This window comes from Leucoraja erinacea, chromosome 5 (assembly GCF_028641065.1).
Source record: "Leucoraja erinacea ecotype New England chromosome 5, Leri_hhj_1, whole genome shotgun sequence".
NCBI lineage: Eukaryota > Metazoa > Chordata > Chondrichthyes > Rajiformes > Rajidae > Leucoraja > Leucoraja erinaceus.
Window position 1 is genome coordinate 89,900,103 of NC_073381.1, and position 27,149 is coordinate 89,927,251.

At 44.3% G+C, this 27,149-nt stretch overlaps 1 protein-coding gene across 1 annotated transcript in view; it reads right to left on the reverse strand.

Moving 5' to 3' along the window:
- arhgef10 (Rho guanine nucleotide exchange factor (GEF) 10) overlaps nucleotides 1-27,149 on the reverse strand; it is a 269,667-nt gene that overhangs the window by 83,635 nt on the left and 158,883 nt on the right. The window contains 4 exon segments of the mRNA XM_055636192.1: nucleotides 7,165-7,340; nucleotides 11,540-11,685; nucleotides 21,246-21,416; nucleotides 24,981-25,073. Of these exon segments, the coding sequence (XP_055492167.1) occupies nucleotides 7,165-7,340; nucleotides 11,540-11,685; nucleotides 21,246-21,416; nucleotides 24,981-25,073 (586 nt within the window).

The window sequence follows — 27,149 nt, forward strand, 5'->3', positions numbered from 1 at the left end:
TACTTTAACTATGATTTTCTTAAACTCCTTTCCTATCTGTATCAAAACACAGTAAATGGCTCGAATGTAATCATGTATTGTCTTTCTGCTGACTGGATAGCACGCAACAAAAGTTTTTCACTGCACCTCGGTACTTGTGACAAGAAAGGAAACTGATCTGAACAGAAATGATTGACATCCCACTGGTTTTTAGACTCCCAGATACAATGCAATAATCTCTAAAGACAAGAAGACAATTTCATCAATGTAGAGCTACTTAGTGGCCATGAACATCGTCATTTGAAGGAGCATCCCTACAAACGAACAGGTGACATTTCGGGCCGGAACCCTACTTCTGGGTGAAAGTGAATGGGGGGGGGACTGGAGATAGGAAAAGGCCTGAACAAATCAGGGGCGGCAACAGATGACCAAGGAAGTGTGGAGCCCATAATGGCCCATTGTTGGCTGAGGAAGAGGGTGGCTACTAGTTCCACTGTAATAACTTCAGACCTTCAGGTTAAGTTTTTGATGTTATTAAATTAGTCACAGAAACATGATAAAATAGCTGCAAACTTTAGTATTTGAAATGACGCCAATGGGAGTCAAAGCTGATTTATCTCTCACCTCAAGCACACAAACAAAAACCTTGTTCGTACCCAACAAAAATATATGTTCTCAATGAATCACTGCTATAAAGACAGTTCTGTCCCTTCAATTTATACAATTAAGCTTCAGCCTCGTCAACTGCTTTGTGCAGTGTCTAAACCTTCAGTGACCAGGCCCATATACTTGATGTGCCTTGCATGGCAATTGAAAGACTGCACAAAGTAACAATTGTTTTACTGGTCGTCCTGGTTTGCAATAAAAAAAAATCATCAATTTATTACGTGCAAAGCAAGGAAACACTGCCAACACTGAATACCAAAAAGGAGCTCTATCAAAGGTTTTTGCTCCCAGCCGCAAACAAGGGGAGTGTTTTTACAGACTTAGAGCAGCAGAAAAATCACGAGCAAAGGCCGGAAAATCACTTGGCAATCTTCAGTGGAGCAAGCAACAGATTCAATGCCCAGAAGGAGAGCATTGTGTCCCACCATGGGTACTAGGATTATGATAACCAGCTTGTTTAAAACTCTCACATTTTGAATTAAAAACAAGAACTAATGATTTCAATCTCAACCAGTTCATATTATGTTTTGATCTTATAAGCACAGCAGTCACTTAAGGTGGTTCTACAACATTCCATCGTTCATTTTCTTTCTGGTTTATCTTTCTCAATTCATAACTATATATTTTTTTAAGCAGGTTTATGCAATTTGCAAGGAACCAGTATAAATAATAAAAATAGGTGGAGGAACTTAAAGAGATTTAAAGGGGAAGCAAATGTTTGTCAACAGTTGCTTTCACATTACTTTGAGAAAACTTTATTTTAATACGCTTTGTAGCATACCAACTTAATGCCATACAGAAAAACTTCATGAGACCGTAAGTCATAGGAGCAGAATTAGGCCGTTCGGCTACTCGGCTCCGTCATTCAATTATGGCTGATCTATTTTCCCTCTCAAAACCATTCACTTGCCTTCTCCTCGCAACCTTTCACACACTTACTAATCAAGAACCTATCAATAATTTATTTAAAATAAACCATCCAATAAATTATCCAATAAAATAAACCATCTCTCAAAACCCTATTTATTTAATAAAATTAGCAGGATCTAAAAAATTTAGTGACCAGAATGTCATAACGAAATGTCTTTACTTCTTTGCTCGCTTTGAAGTGGAGCCACCCGAGACAGCCACATCACAGCACATGGTCCACAGCAGCCTAACCCTCAAGATAGAGGAGCATGAGGTGAGGCGCACTCTGCGGGCCATCAATCCAAGGAAGGCTACTGGTCCTGACGGCGTCTCTGGACGCGTGTTGAAGGACTGCGCAGACCAGCTGGCTGGAGTCTTTACAAGGATTTTTAACCAGTCTCTGGCCCAGTCCACTGTCCCACCCTGTCTGAAGTCCTCCACCATAGTCCCCTTGCCCAAAAAAACCAACATCTCCAGCCTCAACGACTACCGGCCAGTCGCACTCACACCAGTGGTGATGAAGTGTTTTGAAAAACTGGTCCGGGGTCATATCACATCACTTCTGCCCCGAAGCTTTGACCCCCACCAGTTTGCGTACAGAGCAAATAGATCCACAGAGGACGCTGTAGCCACAGCTCTCCATGCTGCACTGTCTCACCTGGAGCAGCAGGGGAGCTACGTGCGGATGCTCTTTGTGGACTACAGCTCTGCTTTTAATACCATCCTTCCCCACAAACTGGTGGACAAACTGGGGGACTTGGGACTTCCACACTCCACCTGTACGTGGATAAATAGCTTCCTGTCGGGTCGCAGCCAGAGAGTCAGAGTGGGCCATCACACATCCACGGCCCTCAGCCTCAGTACCGGCTCTCCACAGGGCTGCGTACTGAGCCCTCTGCTCTACACCATCTACACACATGACTGCACCCCCGCCCACCACAGCAACACCATTGTCAAATTTGCGGATGACACTACAGTGGTGGGACTCATCTCCGGGGGGGACGAGTACGCCTACCGGGATGAGGTGGAGCAGCTGACAGTGTGGTGCGAAGAAAATAACCTGCTCCTCAACACCTTAAAGACAAAGGAAGTAATAATAGACTTCAGGAAGAACAAAACGGACATGGTACCATTGACTATCAGAGGGGACTGTGTAGAGAGGGTGGCGGATTTCCGCTTCCTGGGAATCCATATTGAGGAGGACCTGACGTGGAGCGTGAACACCACTGCGCTGCTGAAAAAGGTACAGCAGAGACTGCACTTCCTGAGGGTGCTCAGGAAGAACAACATCACTCAGAGACTGCTGCTGTCCTTTTATCGGTGCTCCATTGAGAGCATACTAACATACTGTGTATGCGTGTGGTACACCAGCTGCACAGCGGCTCAGAGGAAAGCGCTCCAGAGGGCCATTGACAACGCCCAGAGGATTGTGGGCTGCCCTCTCCTTACCTTGGAGGACTTACACAGTTCCCGCTGCACCAAAAAAACCCAGAATATCATAAAGGACATTTCCCACCCCGGACACTCCCTGTTTGAACTGTTGCCGTCAGGCAGACGGTACAGATCTACAAGGACAAGGTCGAACAGACTAAAAAAACAGTTTTTACCCCACTGCTATAAAAGCACTAAATGTAGCCGCCAAGGAACGCAGGGGCGATACAGACTAAGGGACTGTGGTAACTGTGAAATCGACAGAAGGATGGAGGGTTGGGTGTGTATGCGTGCTTTGTTCGTGATATTTATTTAGTTGTTTATCTTTATTATTTTACCGTGTATGTATCGTTAGCTTTTAGAAATGTTTGAATGCTGCACTGACTGGCTGACATTTTAAATTTCGTTGTACATGGTCCATGTTACAATGACAATAAAGAAACTATTCTATTCTAGATTTAGTCACAGCAATTACAAAATGATTCACAATAAAGACATTATAAGCTCCAGTGCTTAAAATATAATTTTCCCTGCAATGGAGAAACCGACCTTAGACTGGATGACCACTTTATGGAGAACCTGTACTCAATCTACAAAAGCAACAGAGAGCTTCCACTTTAGACATTAAATGTACAGTGAGAAAACAGGCCCTGCGGCCCACCAAGTCCACATCAAGCATCATTGCTACCATCGGGTAGGAGGTACAAAAGCCATGTTCCACACCACCAGTTTCAGGAGTAGCTACTTTCCTACATCTATCAGGTTCTTGAACCACCCTGCACAACCCCAATCCTACCAAAGTCCACTTCTTGGCTTGCTTTTTTCTGTTTATGTTTTTGCACTAATGTTTTGTTTTCTCCACAATCTTCTTTCATTTAGAAATGTTTATGTGCATTTTATGTATAATTTGTTTTTGTATGCTTGTCTGAGTCTATATGCCTGTGATGTTGCTGCAAGCAAGATTTTTCATTGCATATGACTGTAAACTTGACTTGCAGAAACTTTTGTAGTCAGTGCGGACTTGGTGGGCTGAAGGGCCTGTTTTCGCACTGTATCTCTAAACTAAATTAAAAACAAGAAGTTGCACTGGAAACCAATCAAAACAGCATATTTCAGTCTTCTTGCTGGTCATCTGAGATCACAAATTTGTGACTGTAATCAGATTACATTTTATGGATTGAAGGACACAGCGTGGAAAAGGCCCCTTTGGCCCACCGAGTCCACGCTGACTATCGATCACCTATTAACATTAGTTTCTTGTTATCCCATTTTCACATCCACACCCTACACACTAGGGGCAATTTACAGGGACCAATTAATCTCCAAGCTCGCTCGTCTTTGGGTTGTGAGTGGAAGCCGGAGCATCCGGAGGAAACCCATGCAGCCACAGGGAGAACGCACAAACTCCATAAAGACAGCATCCAAGGCTAGAATTGAAGTCACGTCTCTAAGGAGCGTGAGGCAGCAGCTCTAGCAACTCCCACCATGGTGCAGCTCATCATTATGTTGATGATATCCAAGACATCTGTTGTAAGGGATCAGTGCATGGACAATCTTCATGTTCGGACATTAATACATCATTTTCTAACCACACATCTTGATTAGTTGGCCATGTGGACTGAGAAATGGTTAATGGAATTTAATGCAGATAAGTGCAAGGTGGGAAGTCAAAGTGTTGTCTATCAGAGGGATCTAGGAGTGAAGGTACATAGTCCCTTGAAAGTGGTGATGCAGATAGACAGGGTGGTCAAGAAGGCTTTCAGTTCATTGGTCTTCATTAGTCAGGGTGCTGCGTATACAAGTTGGGATATTATGTTATAGTTGTACAAGACGCAGGTGAGGCCACATTTGGAGTATAGTGCTCAGTTTACGTCACCTTGCTATAGAAAGGGTGTTAAGCAGGAAAGAGTGCAGAGAAGATTTGTGAGGATGTTGCCAGGACTTGAGGGCCTGAGATATAGGGAGAAGTTGGGCCGGCTAGAACTTTATTTCTTGAAGACTGGAGGTTGAGGGGTGATCTTATAGAGGTGTGGTGTAGCGGTAGAGTTGCTGCCTCACAGCGCTTGCAGTGCCGGAGACCCAGGTTCGATCCTGACTACGGGTGCTGTCTGTACAAGTTTGTACGTTTGCCCCGTGACCTGCATGGGTTTTCTCCGAGATCTTCGGTTTCCTCCCACACTCCAAAGACGTACAGGTTTGTATGTTCATTGGCTTAGTATGAATGTAAATTGTTCCTAGTGTGGATAGGGTAGTGTTAACGTGCGGGGATCGCTACTTAGTGCAGAGTTGGTGGGCTGAAGGGCCTGTTTCTGCACTGTATCTCTATACTACACTAAAGTATAAGATCACGGAGACATTTTCCTGCTCTGCATTCTATGTTCAGAAATGCATACAGAGACATACACCACAAACATGGTCAACACTTTGAAACCACGTACATGCACTGGCCACCTGATGTACAACTGGAAACAGCTGTATTTCTGCCAAAATAGGTTTTGTGGATAGTGCGGAAACAGGCTCTTCGGCCCACTGTCCTACTCTATCCTACACAATTGGGACAATTTACAATTTTGCAGAAGCCAATTACCCTATAACCTGTACGTCTTTGGAGTGTGGGATGAAACCGGAGCACCCGGAGAAAACCCACGCAGTCACAGGGAGAATGTACAAACAACGTACAGACAGCACCTGTAGTCAGGATCAAAACTGGGTCTCTGATGCTGTAAGGCAGCAACTCTGCCGCCCCGAGGCATCCACCTTGGAGAGTTCTCCAATTTCCAATGATCTCATGAAAATAACACACCTGAGCTGCTGTTGCAAACTCTACTGGGAATCCCAGCAAGAGAAAAACAAGGCAAACTTTAACAACTGCATGTCATGAAACTGATCACCTGAGCTTCTCCAAGCTCATTTCAATTCCACACAGTTGCCTCCCAGATTTTCAAAATGAAAATAAAACTTATTATAAATATTTTATAAACTCTGGCAGTTTGAAAGTACTTGCAAAAATTCCATTTCTTTTTTACAAGAAAACAAAAGCTATGGCTTCCAGGTGAGACAGGGGTTCACGTGCACCTTCTCCAAACTCATCTACTGCATCCGGTGTTCCCGAAATGTGTTCCTGTGATTCAGTGAGACCAAGCATATACATGGCGACCATTTTGATAAACACTTGTGCTTGGTCCGTCAAAGCCTGCTGGATCTCTCCGTTCCTAACCATTTTTCCTCCCTTCCCATTCCTAAATTGATCTTTCTGTCCTGGCCTCCTCCATTGCCAGAGTGAGGCCACACACAAATTGGAGGACAGAACCTCATATTCTGCTTGTGTAGTTTACAATGCAGAGGTATGAACGTTGAATTCCCTAAGAAGGTATCCTCTACATACACTTCCCTCACTCGCTCACCTACCCTTCCTCCACTAAACCAGTTTCACAGTTTGCACCAATGTATCCCTCTTGTGATCACACCTACCATCCCCAGCCAACAATTGGATTATTAGGGAACCACCCAGCCTGAGATCAACTATTGCCGGCCATGATTTATCCTTGTCTTTTCTTGGTCCCAGATCCCCAACCCCCCTACAATCAGTCTGAAGAAAGGTCCCGACCCAAAATGCCACCTGTCCATTTTCTCCAGAGACGCTGCCTAACCCTAGTTACTCCAGCATTTTGTGTCTATTAAAGCTATGGCTTTCTCTCATAGGATACTGAGCCATATAAAATATTTAAACGCACATCCCCTTTTATTCCCTGTTGCCTCATGTTACGGACACTCAGGAAAATGATTTTTCTGTCCAGGAATTAACTAGTGAATAAAACGAAACAACCACAAATAGGTATTTCAAAATTGGTGATCCAAATAAATTCAAACATTCTAAATCAGGAATAAGAAAGGCCTTGACCCGAAAAAGAGTCTGAACGTGTCACGACCCGAAACGTCACCGATTCCTCCTTCTCTCCAGAGATGCTGCCTGTCCCACTGAGTTACACCAGCATTTTGTGTCGATCTTTGATTTAAACCAGCATTTGCAGTTCTTTCCTATATATAAGAAATCCAAGTTGCCTGGGCCATGTGGACACAGCACATTAGACTGAAATCTTTGCACGTCCAGGTAAGCAAACAGTTCAGTGGGACATTAATTCCAAGGGAGAAAGAATCAAGGCTGGGAAATGTACTTACTTGGCTTTGTACTAATTAGAATCTTTTCTCCAGAATGCGAGGGTATAAATCGACTTTTCTCAGCAAGATCCTCACTGTTCCCAAACTCGACCACTTCGACCTGCCTCAGTGGCACACTCCACTTCAGTAGGTACCGCAATCCAGGGGATACCACACCACTGCTGTCATGCTGGGGTCTGCAATGAAATTCATAAATTCATAAGTGATAGGAGCAGAATTAGGCCATTTGGCCCATCAAGTCTACTCCATCATTCAATCATGGTTGATTTATCTTTCCCTCTCAACCCCATTCTCCTGCCTTTTACCCATAACCCCCGACACCTTTACTAATCAAGAATATATCAATCTCCGCCTTAAAAATATCCATTAACCTGGCCCCCACAAACTGTGGCAATGAATTCCACAGATTCACCACCCTCTGTAAAGAATTTCCTCCTCATCTCTTTCCGAAACGTATGTCTTATTCTGAGGCTATGGCTTCTGGACCTAGAGTCTCCCACTAATGGAAACATCCTCTCCACATCCACTCGATCCAGGCCATTTACTATTTGGTAAGTTTCAATGAGGTCCCACCTCATCCTTCTAAACTCCAGTGAGTGCAGGCTCTGTACCATCAAATACACATCATGTTAACCCAATTATTCCTGGGTTCATTCTCGTAAACCTCCTCCAGACCCTCTCCAGCAACAACACACCCTTCCCCAGATATGGGGCCCAAAGATTGCTCACAATGCTACAAATGCGGTCTGACCAGTGCCCTCTAAAGCCTCAGCCTGTTTTTATAATGGATGTTAAACAGAAATCCAGGAACCACAGCCTAATTGCCTTGGTGAAACAGAAACTGATGTGATGCTAGAACTCACCCATTCATACCAAAACATCATTGAAAAGGAACTATAATGAAATAAGCAGTAGACTATATTTTCAACAGAAGCAACTCATTGAAATTGTGCTATCTACAACCAGTTTCTACAAGCCTCACAAGAGACAGATGGTAGAAAATATTAGTTTGTATTGAATCATACAATTGTACAGCATCGAAATGGGCCCTTCAGCCAATGCTGAATGTGATGCCTATCTATGTTAATCTCATTTGCCCACGTTAGTTTATAGTTTAGTTTAGAGATACAGCATGCTGACCAAGTCCGCGCTGACCAACAATCATAAATTCAGTAGTTCTATCCTACACACTCGGGACACTGTACAGAAGCCAATTAACAAACAAACCCCACACATCTTTGGAATGTGAGAGGAAACCGGAGCTCCCAGAGAAAACCCATGAGGTCACAGGAAGAATGTACAAACTCCATACATACAGCACCCGCAGTCAGGATCGAACCGGGGTCTCAGGTGCTGTGAGGCAGCAACTCTACCGCTGCGTCACTGTGCTGCCCCTATCGCTCCACGAGCCCCATATCACTCCATGCCTCTCCTATCCAAGTACCCGTCCAAATGCCTTTTAAACATTATAACCGTGCCTGCCTCGAGTACCTTCTCTGGCAGCTCGTTCTAGGTAACCACCAAGAAATGTCCCCATCAGATTACATTTTTCCCCTCTCACCTTCAGCCTTTAGCCTCATCTGTAGACACCCCTGCTCTGGAATAATACTGATGATCTATCCTTTCTGCTAATGTCATAAACCTTTAAAAGATCACCACTCAGCCTGCTATTGTTCATTAAGAATAAATCCAGCTCATCCAATCTATCCTTATAACTATAGGTCTCCAGTCCAGGCAACATCCTGGTGACTCTCTTCCACACTCTCTCTCTATTGCTACACATCCTTCCCATGGTGTGGAGACCAGAACTTTACACAATACTCTTACGTGCAGCCAAACCAGTGTTTTGTACAAATTTCAATATGACATGCCAATTATAACCCTGACTATTTATGAACCGGGACCGTGGTCCACATTATTATTTTTGGTACTTGGAGCATAACCGCCCATTTTGTAAAGAAATAAAATAAAAGCAATTGGCATTTGGTCACTCCAATTATAACTACAAGCGTTTCCCTATTGTGAGAAATATTGAATGAAGATATTCAGTCCTTTCAGACCAGCAGGATTTATTGGAGGAACTCCACTAACTCTGATCACCAGGATGATGAATGAAAATCATTCAATAACCAGATTGAATTGTAATTAAAACACAACAGCAGACTTAACTCACTTAATTTTATGATTCAAAGCACTAATTTTCAAATGTAGAGAAAACTCTTAATTTTAATAACGTCATAGCCATAGTAATTTAACAATCCTGTTGCATTTTCATGCACCCTTGTGCAACTAATTATTTTTTCCAATATTAATTATTGGAAATATTACTTTAACTGCAATTTATCTCTCCTCAAGTATCAATTAACTCGGATGGGAGCACATCAGACTGTGAAAGCTGTAAGTCTGAAGCTGATTTTGTGACACAGGCTTTCACTGTGTCGCACAGTAATTGTGATCGTAGGGTGCACATACTGAACTGAAGAATGTTCTGCTTCACTGCATGCATTAAGCAATCATTAATACCAAGCCTCGAGGACAAGACCAGAGTGAACCCTTCACTGTATCAGCCGTTCTACACTGGCTCCAGAAAAACACGTTTTGAATTCCATCTTTCATCTCACATGTCTGCCTCGGGCAAGACCACCATCATAATCAAGGAAGAGTCTCACTCCCTCTTCTCCCCTCTCCCATCAAGCAAGAAGTACAGAAGTGTGAAAATGCACACCTCTAGATTCAGGGACAGTTTCTTCCCCGCTGTTATCAGGCAACTGAAGCATCCCATCACCAACTAGAGAGCGATCCTGACCATTCATCTACCTCATTGGAGACCTTTGGGCTAGCGTAGCCTATAATCGGACTTCCCTGGACTTAACTTGCACTAAATGTTATTCCCTTTATCCTGTATCTGTACACTATGGACGGCTTGATAGTAATCATGTATAGTCTTTCTGCTGACTGGATAGCATGCAACAAAAAGATTTCTATTTGATTGTGTGCACGTTATCAGATGCCTCCCACTAAACTACCTTGCACAATCCAGATGGAAGAGATGGGGAACTCAGGGCCATGGCCCAACGTGTCAATAAATCTGAAGAAGGGTCCCGACTGTCTGAGTGTCTGTCACTGTGAGGCAGTGACTCTACCGTCTCGCCATCATGCTGCAGATCCATGTTCTCCAGAGATGCTGCCTCACCTGCCAATTTACTCCTGCACTTTGTGTCTTTTTTGTAAGCTAGCATCTGCAGTTCCTTGTGTTTCCATGGGTTACTTCCATGCCTTGTCTGTTTAACAATGTTTACGCAAGAGGTCTGGGTGTAACCCAATAACTGAGCTTTGATCTCAGTACTACACTTTACAAAATCCAACCAGTGCTAATGAGGCAAAGTGTCAAATCATGCATTGTAATACATTCAAAAATGACTTGGACTTTTTGCAGAATTCAGTCAGAGTCGATAAAGAAAATTAAACCTGAGGATTAACCTTTTAACACAAAGGTCGTTGAGGCAGGTACTATCAACATTGTTTAAGAAACATTTGAATGGATACATGGAAAGGACAGCTTTCTTCAGTGACTGCTGTACCTGTATGCTTACCTTCAGTGACTGATGTACAAGGACACCCAGGTCTCGTTGCACCTCCCCTTTTCCTAATTTGACACCATCTACCTTCTTGTTCTTCCCACCAAAGTGGATAACCTCACATTTATCCACACTATGCTGCATCTGTCATGCTTCTGTGACCCAACCTACCCAAGTCACTCTGCAGCCCCATAGCATCCTCCTCGTAGCTCACACTGCCACCCCAGCTTTGTGTCATCCGCAAACTTGGAGATGTCACATTTAAGAAGGGAACAAACTGTGACCACAGAGCAAATATAGTTTGGAAATTAATGAGGTCAATGGAAATGTGGTGATGGGACAGAGGCAGAATGAGTGGGGTAATGTTATAAGGATAAGGCAGTGATATATAGTGTGATCATGTTATATGGATGGGGCATGGATAGACAGATTGTGATAATGTTATCAGGATGGGACAGGGACATTGAAAGTGTGATGTTATAAGGGTGGGACAGGGACATGGAGAGTGTGATAATGTTTTACGAGGGGGTAGGGACAGAGAGAGTGCAATAATGTTATGTCTGGGGCAGGGAGAGACAGAGTGTGATAATGTTACCAGGGTGGGGAAGAGATAGACAGAGTGTAATAATCAGGATTGCCCAGTTGAAATTTCACTCACCTTCGCATGGAAAACCTATACACAGAAATTGACTGTTAATAACTACCTTATTAAGATTAAAATGAGCAAAAAGCAGCTACTCAGAAGTGCCAATATTGAACAAGATAACAAGATATTTGACACATTGAAGTGTACATACCGGGAACTGACTGTGGCACACATGAGTACATCGTTCAGCATGAACAGGCGGCGCTCTTTGGTTTTCACCATCTCTCCTTTTTCATTGTAAACCGTCTCCATCATGTCATCCGACCTTATGAGGTATCTGTTTCCACTACGGAGAAGCTGGGTCATATTGGGAAACAGGATGTAAGTCACGTATATGTACACACACTCACACGCTTTATGCCATGTATAAACTATAGCAGCCTGAGCTGTGACAATGCTTTGGCATGACTTGGAATGGGCAATTGAGTGACTAGAGAGGACACCAATGAATCTCCATGAAAGAATCAATAGGGTAAATGTACAGAATCTTTTACCCAGTGTAGGGAAATTGAGAACCAGAGAACATGGGTTTAAGGTGTAGGGGAAAGATTTAATAGTAACATGAGGGGCAACTTTTTTTATACAAAGGGTGGTGGGTATATGGAACGAGCTGCTGGAAGAGCTCGTACTATCACAACATTTAAGAAACACTTAGACAGGTACATGGATAGGATGGGAAAAGAGGTGTTGGGCCAAATGCAAACAGGTAAGACTAGTGCAGATGGGGCATGTTGGTTGGTATGGGCAATTAAATTACAAACCTGCATGTCTTTAGAAGGTAGGAAAAAACTGGAGCAGCCGGAGAAAACCCACGCAGTCACAGGGAGAACGAGCAAACTCCACACAGACAGCACCTGAGGTTAGGGTCAAACCAAGGTCCCTGGTGCTGTGCGGCAGCAACTCTGTCACAGTGCCCCTGTGCTGTCTGGGAGGACAGGGAGCCGAGAGCGAGGGACACAGAGGAGTCATGGGTGAGCATCCACTGCTACAACTGCAGGGGAGAAGGAAGATGCCACATTTCCTGAAGAAAAAGAACACCTCAGATGTGCCATAGTAGCTCTGCTCTCAAGATGGGGCTTTCCACTCTCTGCTGGAGGTGCAACATCTGTCCTTATATTTCCTCTCCCCTCATTCCTATCACCCAGTTCCTATCCCTTCCTCTGCTTCCCTCATCCACATCATCCTACACAGGATCCTCCAGTTTTCTTCACCAACCATCTGTCCCTCTGGTTCTATATTTCACTCCCCAACTTCCTTCCTTATTAAATTCCACCTTCACTTATCACCCCTACCCTTTGTTACTATCTCTATCCCCCAAACTGAATCATCTGTCATTCAACCCCTCCTCACCTGGAGTCACCTATCACTTACTAGCTCAGATTCAGATTCAGATTCAATTTAATTGTCATGGTCAGTGTACAGTACAGAGACAACACCATTTAATCTCCCTTGAAGAGCGACATAGCAAACGATTTGAATAAATAATCCCTCCGGGGGGGGGGGGGGGGGGTGGGTTGGCAGTCACCGAGGGTATTTTGAGTACAGTGACCCGCCGGAAAACTGTTCCTCGACCTGCTGGTTCCGCAACGGAGAGACCTGTAGCGCCTCCCGGATGGTAGAAGGGTAAACAGTCCATGGTTGGGGTGAGAGCAGTCCTTGGCGATGCTGAGCGCCCTCCGCAGACAGCGCTTGCTTTGGACAGACTCAATGGAGGGGAGCGAGGAACCGGTGATGCGTTGGGCAATTTTCACCACCCTCTGCAATGCCTTCCGATCGGAGACAGAGCAGTTGCCATACCATACTGTGATGCAATTGGTAAGGATGCTCTCGATGGTGCAGCGGTAGAAGTTCACCAGGATCTGAGGAGACAGATGGACCTTCTTCAGTCTCCTCAGGAAGAAGAGACGCTGATGAGTCTTCTTGATCAGAGTAGAGGTATTGTGGGTCAAGAGAGAGGTCATCGGAGATGTTGACTCCCAGGAACCTGAAGCCTGGACTTCCAACCCGTTGTCCGCCTGCTAAGTGCTGGACCTCCTCCACATGAGGCTCCTTGTATCATCTGCATACTTGATGATGGTGTTAGTACCATGTACAGGTGTGCAGTCATAGGTGAAGAGGGAGTAGAGGAGGGGGCTCAGCACACAGCCCTGAGGAACGCCGGTGTTCAGGGTGAGGGTTGAAGAGGTGTGCTTGTCTAACCTCACAGACTGGGGTCTGTTGGTTAGAAAGTCCAGTATCCAGTTGCAGAGGGAGGGGTCGATGCCCAGGTTACCGAGTTTGGTTGATCAGTTTTGATGGAATATGGTGTTGAAAGCTGAGCTGTAATCGATTGTCGAGGTGGGAGAGGGGAGAGGAAGTTGCATTGTGATCATCTGCATACTTGATGATGGTGTTAGTACCATGTACAGGTGTGCAGTCATAGGTGAAGAGGGAGTAGAGGAGGGGGCTCAGCACACAGCCCTGAGGAACGCCGGTGTTCAGGGTGAGGGTTGAAGAGGTGTGCTTGTCTAACCTCACAGACTGGGGTCTGTTGGTTAGAAAGTCCAGTATCCAGTTGCAGAGGGAGGGGTCGATGCCCAGGTTACCGAGTTTGGTGATCAGTTTTGATGGAATAATGGTGTTGAATGCTGAGCTGTAATCGATGAACAGCATTCTTACATAAGTGTCTCTGTTGTCGAGGTGGGAGAGGGCGGAGTGAAGTGCCGTTGAGATGGCATCCTCCGTACTCCTGTTCTTGCGGTAGGCAAACTGATAGGGATCCAGTGTGGGGGGTAGGCAGCTTTTGAGGTGTGCCAGGACCAGCCTCTCGAAGCACTTGGTGATGATGGGGGTAAGTGCAACTTACGTCATCTGTCCATTTCCCTCGCTGCCTGGCCTGCTGAGTTCCTCCGAGCAGCTTGTTTTCTGCTCAAGATTCCAGCATCTGGAGTCTCTTTTTACGACCTCTTACACTCTCCTCTCCTTTCTTCCCCGAAACTCTGTACTGAACTTCTGGGGCTCACAGATCCTGCGCCGACTAAATACGGGGAAATCTCAGAAGATTAAGTTATGCTGCTGAACTTCAGGATGAGACCAGCTCTGGAACTTATTGAAACCCATGTTATTAACAGTTACTGCAGCTTTGCGATTCTCTGTGTGCAGCTATTTCGGACCCTGACTTTGGCTAGCTGGACCAGGTATGCACCAACATTAAAGTAACATTGGGACCTCAATTTGACTCTACCACCACTCTTGACAGCATGTTCCAGGCACCCACTACAGCCTCAGCATCAGCAGTTCCTTCCTACACATTGGGACCTCAATGACCGGCTTATATTTCGGCAGCAAGGTTATTAGCTAATAAAATGCTAATTCAGCAGTTTTACAAATATAACAGGGGCTGAGAGTTTGCAACCTCAGTACTTTTTTCATTTTTCATTTGAATAATCAATAGAGGGAAACAGGAAATTCATTTTCTTTTTCCTTCAATTGATTGTTCGATTCATTATTCTTGGTTTCAGTGAAGATTGATTAAAGGAAAACTCTGGTAATTCGCGTGAAAGATTTCACGATTCCACAACTGAACATTTGCCTGCATCGTGGAGAAACCTGAAGAAGCAAAAGATATGCCGACATGAGTTGGGAGTGGATTGTGGGCAAAACTTAATTTGCATCGGAGAGGGTTTAATGTAGCAGCCTTAAATAATGAATAAAACACAGGCACATGACAGCCAGTTACAAAGCTAATTTACGCCCGGGTACAAGTCCAGATATTTCGGCCCCCAGGCACAAAGGGGGAGACAAAGGTTGCAGTAAATGAACTGAACAGGCACGCCCCTTCCAAACTCACAACGTACCTCAGACAGCTAGAATTAGGAATTCCCGCAACCAGAAACATCACCAACTGACCTGCAACACTATGGCACTGCAGGTTCTGGTGTAATTATGTGTTGGTGATCTCTCAGGTCCATGATCCACTATCCCATTCTTTAGACTTCAGACTTGAGAAATACGGCATCGAAACAGACCCTTTGGCCCACCAAGTCTGCACCGACCAGCAATCACCCCCCCCCCCCCCCCCCCCCCCCCCTCCCGTACACTAGCACTATCCTACACACCAGGGACAATTTTACAATTTTTACCGAAGCCAATTAACCTACAAATCTGTACATCTTTGGAGTGTGGGAGGAAACCAGAGCACCCGGAGAAAACCCATGCGGTCATATGGAGAACATGCAAACTTCATACAGGCGGCACCCGCAGTCAGGATCGAACCCGCGTCTCAGGTGCTGGAAGGCAAAAACTCTACTGCTGTGCCTCCATGCCACCATATTTTACTGTGGGAAATCCTCCCAAACGCCATCTGCTGGTCACAAGGTCCCGAGCACGCAGGAATGGAGCAAGCCAAGTGGTTCAACTGCTTGCGTCAGATTCTGCAGTTCAATCAAAAAAAGACACAAAGTGCTGGAGTAACGCAGCGGGTCAGGCAGCATCTTGGAGAACATAGATAGGTGACGTTTGCTATTCATGTTCACCAGAGATGCTGTCTGACCTGCTGTTACCCCAGCCCTTTGTGTCAATTTTTGTAAACTAGCATCTGCAATTATTTGGTTTTACAGTTCAATTTGTCTGTTCCCAAAGGCTACATCCAGCTCTAACATTAGCTTTCCAATAAAAGGTACCATTGGAAATGTTTTGCCTCCTGATTTAAGCAAAGTATATGAATTAAATTAATTCCCAGGAAAAAAATGTTTACATGTTTTAGGTATCATTTTGGTAATCATTGGTTTTAGATCATTCCCAAAGCAAAGCCTTGACAATATAACAGATAACAGTCTATTAAGAGTGAGAAGCAGAGAGGTGCCTATTTATCTTTTATCCCTATTTTTAATTAAATTCCTGTCTGCTGAAAGGCTGCTTCAGAAGTAACATAGAAGCCGGATTCAAATTAACAACTAAAGTAAGTCGACAGGCTCTCATGACTTCAGGCAAGAAATTACTGACAGAATAAATCTATCAGTTAGCATAGATGTCAGCATAATCTCTTTAAAACTGTCTCATACCATTTCACGGGGTAATCCTCTCATAACCAGACGCAGCAAACTCTAGAGACTCCTTGAAAGAACATGTTTTTGCTGATATAAATACAGTAACAGCCGGTTCTTCATCTTTCATCCAGATCGATGTCAAGGATGCCACAGTCCGGGAGTTCTCCCCAGAGACCTGCTCAATGTTTATCCCTCTCCTGACTTTATTGATCACTGGGTGATTTATTTTTCATCAAGGTTCGGCTCCTTGCTGTGCAATAATTGGCTATCACAGTCCTTACATTAAAATGGTACGTGCTTTAAAGGAACATCCCACAAAATGGGCGGCACAGTGGCGCAACGGTAGAGTTGTTGCCTGTCCCTCCATGGGTTTTCACCAGTTTCCTCCCACACTCCAAAGATGTACACAGGTTTGAAGGTACAAAGAACTGCAGATGCTGGTTTTTACCAAAGTTAAACACAAAGTGCTGGAGTATTTCAGCAGGTCAGGCAGCATCTCTGGAGAAAAAGGATAGGTGACCTAATTGTCTTTGGAAAAAAAATGGTAAAATTGTCCCTAGTGTGTAGGATAGTGTTAGTCTATGGGGTGATCGATGGTTTACATGGACTTGGTGGGCTGAAAGGCCTGTTTCCACACTGTATTTCTAAACTAAACTAAGTAAAAGTTGGAGTACCAATCCTTGCTTTCTATTTATTTACTCTGCCAAGGGGTAAATTAGCACACAGGTGTCTATGAGGAGTACAAAATATATAGAAATATAAATGTAAATTCATTTCATGATTTATGTATTTCACTGAAGAAACCTTCTTCCGCAATATTCAATTTTAAGTAAAATTGGCAACTTTAATTTCTGGTCATTGCAATGTGTAGGAAAGAACTGCAGATGCTGGTTTACACTGAAGAATGCTCGAGCAATTCAGAAGGTCGGGCAGCATCTCTAGAGAAAAGTAACAGGTGACGTTTCGGATCAAGACTTTTCTTCAGACCAAGCTCCAGAGATGCTGCCTGACTCGCTGAGTTACTCCAGCATTTTGTGTCTATTCATTGCACTCCATTCTGAATTGAAGTTGCCTAAATTGGATAGGCATATGGATGAGAAGGGAATGGAGGGTTATGGTATGAGTGCAGGCAGGTGGGACTAAGGGGAAAAAAATTTGTTCGGCACGGACTTGTAGGGCCGAGATGGCCTGTTTCCGTGCTGTTATTGTTATATGGAAGTTGAATTGCCTTGAATGGGTGGTTTCTGAATTGCAGTATTTCATGTAACTCAATGAACATAGGTGTGGAAAATCTGTGAAAAAGCGGAGCCGCTTGTGCCAAGTTGCCTCTGGTCTTCATCTTACTCATTAGCACAGTTCAACTGATGATTATTTGGGACATCAGTAGTGATAGTATTAGAAGTCCGGGATTATTTTTCTCCTGTTGATGATATCATTGTGTCGTACTTATGTATCACTCATTTACTCAACCATGGACGCTGATCGGATCCAGATGGAAGGGATTGTTTTATTATGAAGGGAGCTTTTCACTATAGAATCATCAATAAATATCCATGTTCGGTATGGTTGAGAATATTGCATGGAATTATGCTTCAGTGCTTGAATGAAGCACTTTAGAAGCAGCCATCCCGACCCAAAATGTCACCTATCCATGCTCTTCAGAGATGCTGCATGACCAGCTGAGTTACTCCAGCATATTATCTCCTTTTGTGTAATCCAGCATCTGCAGTTCGTTGTTTCCACCCATTACTTGCCAGTTTTTGCCGCATCCCGATCACTCTTTTCCAGCTTTTTCATCCCATCTCCATCAATCTGAAGAAGGGTCTGGATCGGAAACACCTGTCCATTCCTCCCACAGATGATGCCTGACCTGCTGAGCTCCTCCGGCACTTTGTTTTTTCACTCAGTGAAAAAGGACCAAGTCAGGTTCACAGCTTCACAACGACAGCCAGATTCAATCCTAGCTTATAGAGGCCACCTAATGTTCATCGCCATCCAGTCGTTTCTCTCGGTGTGTGAGCTTTGTGCCCAGACATGAAGTTGGCAATCAAAAATGTAAAAATGTTCACAAATTATCCTCATTCTGTGCAGAATCTGACATCTACTGGGAAGAACCGGAGTTACAGCTTCGTGAATCTCAGCCAGTGAGGATGCCAGAACCGCCAATTAGTTCACTGCATCTTCATTTGGAAATTACTGCTAAATGTCTCTCAGTTAAAGGTAACTATTATTCATAACTGATGGAACAAAATTCCCTTCATTCCCTATATCTTGTATCTGTACACTGTGGGCAGCTTGATTCTAATCATGCATAGTCTTTCCTCTGACTGGATAGCAGCAACAAAAAAAAGCTTTTCACTGTACCTCATTACACGTGACAATAAACTAAGCTAAACTAAAAATAGGGCGGCACAGGGGCACAGCTGTTAGAGCTGCAGCCTAACAGCGCCAAAGACCTGGGTTCGATCCTAACTTTCGATGCTGTTCTTGTGGAATTTGCACATTCTTCCTGAGTGCGAGGATTTCCTCCCACATCCCCCTAAGACCAAAGACCGCAGCCAGCCTGATCACCCAGTTGCTAAGCACTTTAACTCCCCCTCCCATTCCCACACTGATCTATCTGTCCTGGGTTTCATCCATTGTCAGAGTGAGGCACGACGCAAATTGGAGACAATAGACAATAGACAATAGGTGCAGGATTAGGCCATTTGGCGCTACGAGCCAGCACCGCCATTCAATGTGATCATGGCTGATCATCCACAATCGGTACCCCGTTCCTGCCTTCTCCCCATATCCCCTGATTCCCCTATCTAGCTCTCTCTTGAAAGTATCCAGAGAACCAGCCTCCACCGCCCTCTGAGGCAGAGATTTCCACAGACTCACAACTCTCTGTGAGATAAAGTGTTTCCTCGTCTCCGTTCTAAATGGCTTACCCCTTATTCTTAAACTGTGGCCCCTGGTTCTGGACTCCCCCAACATCGGGAACATGACTGTCCCACCATCCCGGGAATTAACCTTGTGAACCTACGCTGCACTCCCTCAATAGCAAGAATGTCCTTCCTCAAATTAGGGGACCAAAACTGCACACAATACTCCAGGTGTGGTCTCACTAGGGCCCTGTACAACTGCAGAAGGACCTCTTTGCTCCTATACTCGACTCCTCTTGTTATAAAGGCCAATATGCCATTTGCTTTCTTCACTGCCTGCTGTGCCTGCATGCTTACTTTCATAGACTGATGAATAAGGACCCCCAGATCCGTTTGTACTTCCCCTTTTCCCAACTTGATGCCATTTAGATAGTAATCTGCCTTCCTGTTTTTTATACCAAAGTGGATAACCTCACATTTATCCACATTAAACTTAATCTGCCATGCACCTGCCCACCAACCTGTCCAAGTCATCCTGCATTCTCATAGCATCTTCCTCACAGTTCACACTGCCACCCAGCTTTGTGTCATCTGCAAATTTGCTAATGTTACTTTGAATCCCTTCATCTAAATCATTGATGTATATTGTAAATAGCTGCGGTCCCAGCACCGAGCCTTGCGGTACCCCACTAGTCACTGCGAGAAACAGCACCTCATATTTGCTTGGGCAGCTTACAATTTTGGAATATGAATATTGATTTCTCTATCTTCAAGTAACCCTTGCATCCCCATCTCTCCATCCCTCTCCCATCCCAGTTCTCCAACTAGTTCCACCGTCCTTCTGATTAAATTTGCTGATTGTATTCTTTCGGTGTCATCTTCCTCATAGCTAACAATGTAACATTTCTGTGGTCATTGTCCCTTTTGACCTGTTTTTCACACCTTACCCTTCCATATCTCTATCTCTCCCTATCCCCTGACTCTCAGTCTAAAGAAGGGTCTCGACCCGAAACGTCACCCATTCGTTCTCTCCAGAGATGCTGCCTGTCCCGCAGAGTTACTCCAGCTTTTTGTGTCTGTCCCCCAAAGACCTGTGCGTTAATTGGCCTTTGTAAATTGCCTCTGATATTAAGGGAGTGGACGTGAAACTGAAAACCAGGGTAAACAGATTTTGTAGACTGTTTTTAGCTTACGTTTTTAGCCAAAGTCCAAAAGCATGTTTGCTGCATCAGGTAGATAGGATTATCTCCTGAAATGGTGTGAAGCAGTTACAAAAAGATTATGTTTAAGAGGGAACTGCAGATGCTGGAGAATCGAAGGTTACACAAAAAAGCTGGAGAAACTCAGCGGGTGCAGCAGCATCTATGGAGCGAAGGAAATAGGCAACGTTTCGGGCCGAAACCCTTCTTCAGACTCCGACCTCTCTGTCCTGGGTCTCCTCCATGGCCACAGCGAGCAGCACCGGAAATTGGAGGAACAGCACCTCATATTCCGTTTGGGGAGTCTGCACCCCGGGGGCATGAACATCGAATTCTCCCAATTTTGTTAGTCCTTGCTGTCTCCTCCCCTCCTCCTCAGCCCCCCTGCTGTCTCCTCCCATCCCCCAGCCCTTTGGCTATCTCCTTTTCCCTTTCTTGTCCCCACCCACCCCCGCCCCCGATCAGTCTGAAGAAGGGTTTCGGCCCGAAACGTTGCCTATTTCCTTCGCTCCATAGATGCTGCTGCACCCGCTGAGTTTCTCCAGCTTTTTTGTGTAACCTACAAAAAGATTATGTTGACTTCCATGCCAGCTGACAGATTCAATCCCAGCAATTTCTTGCCTGAAGTCATGAAAGACTATTGACTTGGTGTTAATTTGAATCTGGCTTTTCATTTATTTTGCTGAATGGTCACCGTGGACTGGATGAGTCGAAGTACCTGTTTCCATGCTGTACATTTTGATCAGTCAAACCTAAAGTTGTACCTTGTTCAAGTAACGTTCATTCATGGCTTTTGCGATCTGTTTCATTTCACATCGCTGATCTGCTTCCCGCTTCTGCTCGTTTAGTTTCTCGGCTAATGTTTCCAGTTCAGTGAGTGCCATCTGGAGAGGGAGTCTGTCGGGATGTCCCCGCGGGGTGTTTCTCAGCATGTCCTGTGGAAAGCAATCAACAAACACAGAGTCATGCGGAAGGCAGGTTTAGGAGCACCCCGCTTTATAACTGGATTATTGATGTTTGATTTTGGTAACATTCATGAGGATCACAAAACTGCTTTGATCCAGTATGGACAAATAATGCCAAAACAAATCACCATCAAATTTTACGGGATTGGAAATGTAAATCATTGGCATATTGAAGAGTGGCAACTATTAAGTTTATGATGTTCATTCATAACAAGGTTAATGAATGGTGGTGGTGCTACGGAAGAGCAATGGTCTTACTGAGGCACAAGAGACTGCAGATGATATAATCTTAAATAAAAGGGGAACTGGTGGAGGAACTCAGCAGGCCAGGTAGCATCTGCGGAGGGGAAAGAACAACCATGTAGGGCGGAGAGATCCAGGAGTGCAGGCACAGTGTTCTCTGAAAGCAGTGTCACAGATAGATAGGGTGGCCAAGCAGGCTTTCAGTCAGCATATCAAGTAAAGAAGTTGGAAGGTAGACACAAAAAGCTGGAGTAACTCAGCAGGGCAGGCAGCATCTCTGGAGAGAAGGAATGGGTGACCTTCCTTCGATTTAAACCAGCATCTGCAGTTCTTTCCTACACATTGAAGTTGGAAAGTTATATTACAGCTGTACAAGATGTTGGTGAAGCGGTATTTGGTGTACTGTGTTCAGAATTGGTCACCCCGCATTAAGAAAGATGTCATTATGCTGGAAGGAGTACAGAGAAACTTTATGAGGATGTTCCCATGACTTGAGGGCCTGAGCTATAGGAAGAGTTTGTGCAGGCTAGGACTTTATTCCTTGAAGCACAGGAGGCTGAGGGGTGATCTAGAAGAGGTGTATAACATCATGAGGGGAATAGATGGTGTGAATGCACAGAGCATGTTATAGAGTAGGGGGATCAAGAACTAGAGGACATAGGTTTAAGGTGAGAGGGGAACAATTTAATAGCAACCTGAGGGACAACTTTTTCACATTGCGGGTGGTGGATATATGGAACGAGCTGCTAGAAGAGGTAGTTGAGCCAGGTGCTATAACAACATTAGAAAGATACTTGGATGGGTTCATGGATAGGAAAAGTTTAGAGGGATATGTGCCAAATGTGGATAAGTGGGACTAGCTTAGATGAGAAAGTTGGTCTGTAGGGCTGGTTTCCATGTTTTGGGTTGGGACCCTGGGCAGAGTAGGCAAGGGTCGGTGAATAGCCTCGTCCGACATCTACATCTTCCGTGACATTGATCAGGCGAAGGATACAAGTGCTCTTGAGTGGGGTACATTTGTATGTTTGGCATGTTTGTAAGTTGATGCAATGCTGGGAAGGGATAGTACTGGCCATTCACATTCCCTCTGATGAATAGTAGGGTGAAAGGTACTCCTGATGCCTCACGTGCAAGAGCAGAGAGCAACGACCAACACCGTGAGCTGGCCTAGAGCACTGCCCAGTCCGTGAGTAGGATGGAGCCACACGTTGAGGATGTGGCTGGTACACGACGGCATAATAAAACAGAATCCCAAAGGGCCAGATCAAAATATTCATCAGGTATGAAACATAGATGTCATAGAGAATTATTGAATCATACAGTGAGGAAACAGGCCCTTTTGGCCAAACTTACCCATGCCGATCAACATGCCCCATCTACACTAGTCCCACCTTCCCGCACTTGGCCCATATCCCTTTAAACCCTGTCCTATCCATGTACCTGTCCAAATGTATCTTAAGCATTATGATAGTACCTGTCCCAACTACCCCTTCCAACAGCTTGTTCCATACACCCACAATCCTTTGTGTAAACATGTTACCCCTCAGGTACTTATTAAATGTTTCCCCCTCATCTTAAATCTATGTCCTCTGGTTCTCGATTCCCCTACTCTGGGCAAAAGACTGTGCATTTACCCTATCAATTCCTCTCATGATCTTATACACCTCTCTACAATCACCTCTCATCCTCCTGTGCTCCAAGGAATAAAGTCCTAGCCTACTAAATCTCTCCCTATAGTCCTGTAAATTATAGCTTATTCAGATGGTCAGTGTGGTTTTCAGAAGGGGAAATCTTGGTTGCCAAAGTGGAAATAAGATAGAAGAATCAGCTGTATTTGCAAAAGCAATGTTTCCAGTTTTTGACAGAAAGTACCGATTTACTGACAGGGTGATGGGTGAGGTGAGAAATGAAGCAGGTATACCAACACGTTTTTTTAATAATTATTTGTCGATTTTTTCTTTTTCTTTTTTTAAGTTTTTACTTATTCACTCTGTGACTACACTCTTTGGTAGTTTAGGGGTTCTATTTTTACACATTCACTCTCTCTTTCACTTTCTTTCTTTCTTGCTCTTTCTCTCTTTTTCGATTTCATTTTTGTTAAAATTAAAATGGAAGATGTACAATAAATGTATTGTCATATGCCGCGGTTTATACTATTGTACACTGCTTCTAATTTAAAAAAAATGTTTTAATAAAAAAAAGACAGAAAGTACTGGTGTAACTCAACTTGTCAGGCAGCATCTCTGGAGAATACGGCTAGGTGATATTTTTGGTCCGAACCTTTCCCGACATCCCGACCCGGAATGACACCTATCCATGTTCTCCAGAAATGCTGCTTGACCGGCTGAGTTATTCGAGCACCATGTGTCTTTTTTATAAACCAGCATCTGCAGTCTTTTGTGCCCTCATTTCCATTTTGAAATGGCCTTTGGGTGAATTGTGATGGACAGCACTTAGCTGTTGATTCATAAACTCAAGAGACATAATTAGATCAGTCAATACTTTCAGCAATGATTGAACTCATATCCCTGGAATACTAATGCTTTGGTCCCTCTGGTTACCTGTTGTGGATAATCTGAGGCTCAGGAAGATATTTGCCCTCTCTACGCCAACCATAAGGAAAGAGATCTCTGGATTATCTGATCTTTTCGCCAATTATGCATAAAATACTAAACTGAATATCTTGTGTCATAGGATCAGAAGTAAGCCATTCAGCCCATCGAGTCTACTCTGCATCAAGTCATTTCCTCTGACGAAACAGGAGAATGGGACACCTAGAAAGGCTCAAATAGTGAATGGCCTGGATAGAGTGAATGTGGTGAGAATGTTTCCAGTAGTGGGAGAGTCTAGGACCAGAGGCCATAGCCTCAGAATAAAATGAAGTGCCTTTAGAAAGGAGATGAGGAGGAATTTCTTTAGGCAGAGGGCGGATAATCTGTCGAATTCATTGCCACAGACGGCTGTTGAGGCCATGTCAATGGATATTCTTAATGAAGATTAACAGATTCTTGATTGGTAAGGATGTCAGGGGTTATGGGGTGAAGGCAAGAGAATGGGGTTGAGAGGGAAAGATAGATCAGCCATGACCTGATGGACCAAATGGTCTAAATCTGCTCCAAGTACTCATAAACTTATGAACTTATCATGCAATAAGGAGTGGAAACAAAGATTTGTGCTTTTCATTTTTTCACAAGACTTAGTCTGAGATAACAACAAAGGACGAATGTTGTTACGGTGCTCTATCTTATCGAACAAACAGTGACTCTCCCTTCACTGAGTGACAATACCTACCTGGAGTAGAAGAATGAACTGTGGAAACCGTTGAATTGGCTTCATCACCAAGCCATAGAAAGTAATCCGATCAGAGCTCGACTCGTGGCAGTTCTGTCGTGGAAGGAAACATTTGTTAGTGTGGTCGGCAGATAGTCAGTGCTTGGTTGGGTGCAGCGAGTTTAACTAACACTTGAAATAAACTCTGCAGCTGTACAGAAGAACAACTTTATCTTCGCAAGGTAACAAGAAACTGCAGATGTCTAAATCCTAAGCAAAACTCAAAGTGCTTTCGTAACTCACAAACCTGCACGCCTTTCGAATGTGGGAGGAAATCGGGACACCCAGAGAAAACCCATGCAGTTACAGGGAGAAGGTACAAACTGGACAGACAGCACCCGAAGTCAGGATCAAACACGGCAGCAACTCTATCACTGCACCACTGTGCCTCCCTGTAAAATAAGCAGCATCGATAAGGTGCATCGCTGCATCTGATCAATGAATCAGTCTGGCAGACATGTTGAACTTCAAGGAATTTGGTCATAGGGTGAGATGTGAAGAAAGTAGGGAGCATTGACTTTCATGTGGAGTAAGTAAGGAGCACTGACAATGCTGGCAATAAATCAGCCACAAAGGTAAGATGTGAAAGTAACTCCATTCATTGCTGTTCAAGTAACTCAGCCACAGTTTTCTTTCTCTAGTGCCACAATCCAGAGATGGAAGAAGCAAGTTTTCTAACCACCATCTGACTAAGATGGAATCGGTAGTGCTACAAATAATGGGGAAGCAGAAGAATGGTTCAATGGGGCTTTTATAATCACATCTGTAAAGTACAAACGCACAGTGACAGTCTTTTCTGACGAACAGTCCAGTGGAGTATTCCCATACCCAAGCACATCCCTGATTAGTACAGAAATAGACAGCTGGAAACAGTTCTGGGAGCCTCAAAAAATGAGTGTGCAAAATGGGTGGATAGGACCAACATAGTAAAGAAGGCTTAGGGCGTGCTTGCCTTCATCGGTCGGGACATTGAGTATAAGAGTCAGGAAGTCATGTTGCAGCCTTATAAAAGTTAAGGTTACTTTTGAAGTATTGTGTGTAGTTCCGGCCACTGCGTTACAGGAAAGATGTGGAGGCTTTAGAAAGGTTCACCCCAGAATATTACCTGGATTAGAGAGTATTAGATATAAGGGGAAGTTGAACAAACTTGGACTGTTTTCTCTGGAGCGCCAAAGACTGACGGGCGCCCTGACAGAAATTTATAAAATTATAACAATCATGGATTGGAAAGATATCCATTGACTTGGCATCCACAACCTTCCGTGGCAAATAATTCCACAGATTCACCACCCTCTGAAATTCCTCCTCATCTCCTCGCTGAAGGAACATCCTTTAATTCTGAGGCTATGACGTCTAGTCCTAGATTCTCCCACTCGTGGAAACAACCTCTCCACATCAAGTTCAAGTGAGTTTATTGTCATGTGTCCCTGTATAGGACAATAAAATTCTTGCTTTGCTTAAGCACAGAAAATAGTAGGCATTTATTACAAAACAGATAAATGTGTCCATATACCATGATATAAATATATACACACATGAATAAATAAACTGGTAAAGTGCAAATAACAGAACGTGGTTATTAATAATCAGAGTTTTGTCCGAGCCAGGTTTAATAGCCTGATGGCTGTGGGGAAGTAGCTATTAGTGAACCTGGTTGCTGCAATCTATCCCAGCCTTTCACTATTCGGTAAGTTTCAATGAGGTTTCCCCTCATCCTTCTCAACTCCAGCGAGTACAGGCCCAGTGCCGTCAAAATGCTCATCATAGAAACATAGAAATTAGGTGCAGGAGTAGGCCATTCGGCCCTTCGAGCCTGCACCGCCATTCAATATGATCATGGCTGATCATCCAACTCAGTATCCCGTACCTGCCTTCTCTCCATACCCCGATCCCCTTAGCCAGAAGGGCCACATCTAACTCCCTCTTAAATATAGCCAATGAACTGGCCTCAACTACCCTCTGTGGCAGAGAGTTCCAGAGATTCACCACTCTCTGTGTGAAAAAAGTTCTTCTCATCTCGGTTTTAAAGGATTTCCCCCTTATCCTTAAGCTGTGACCCCTTGTCCTGGACTTCCCCAACATCGGGAACAATCTTCCTGCATCTAGCCTGTCCAACCACTTAAGAATTTT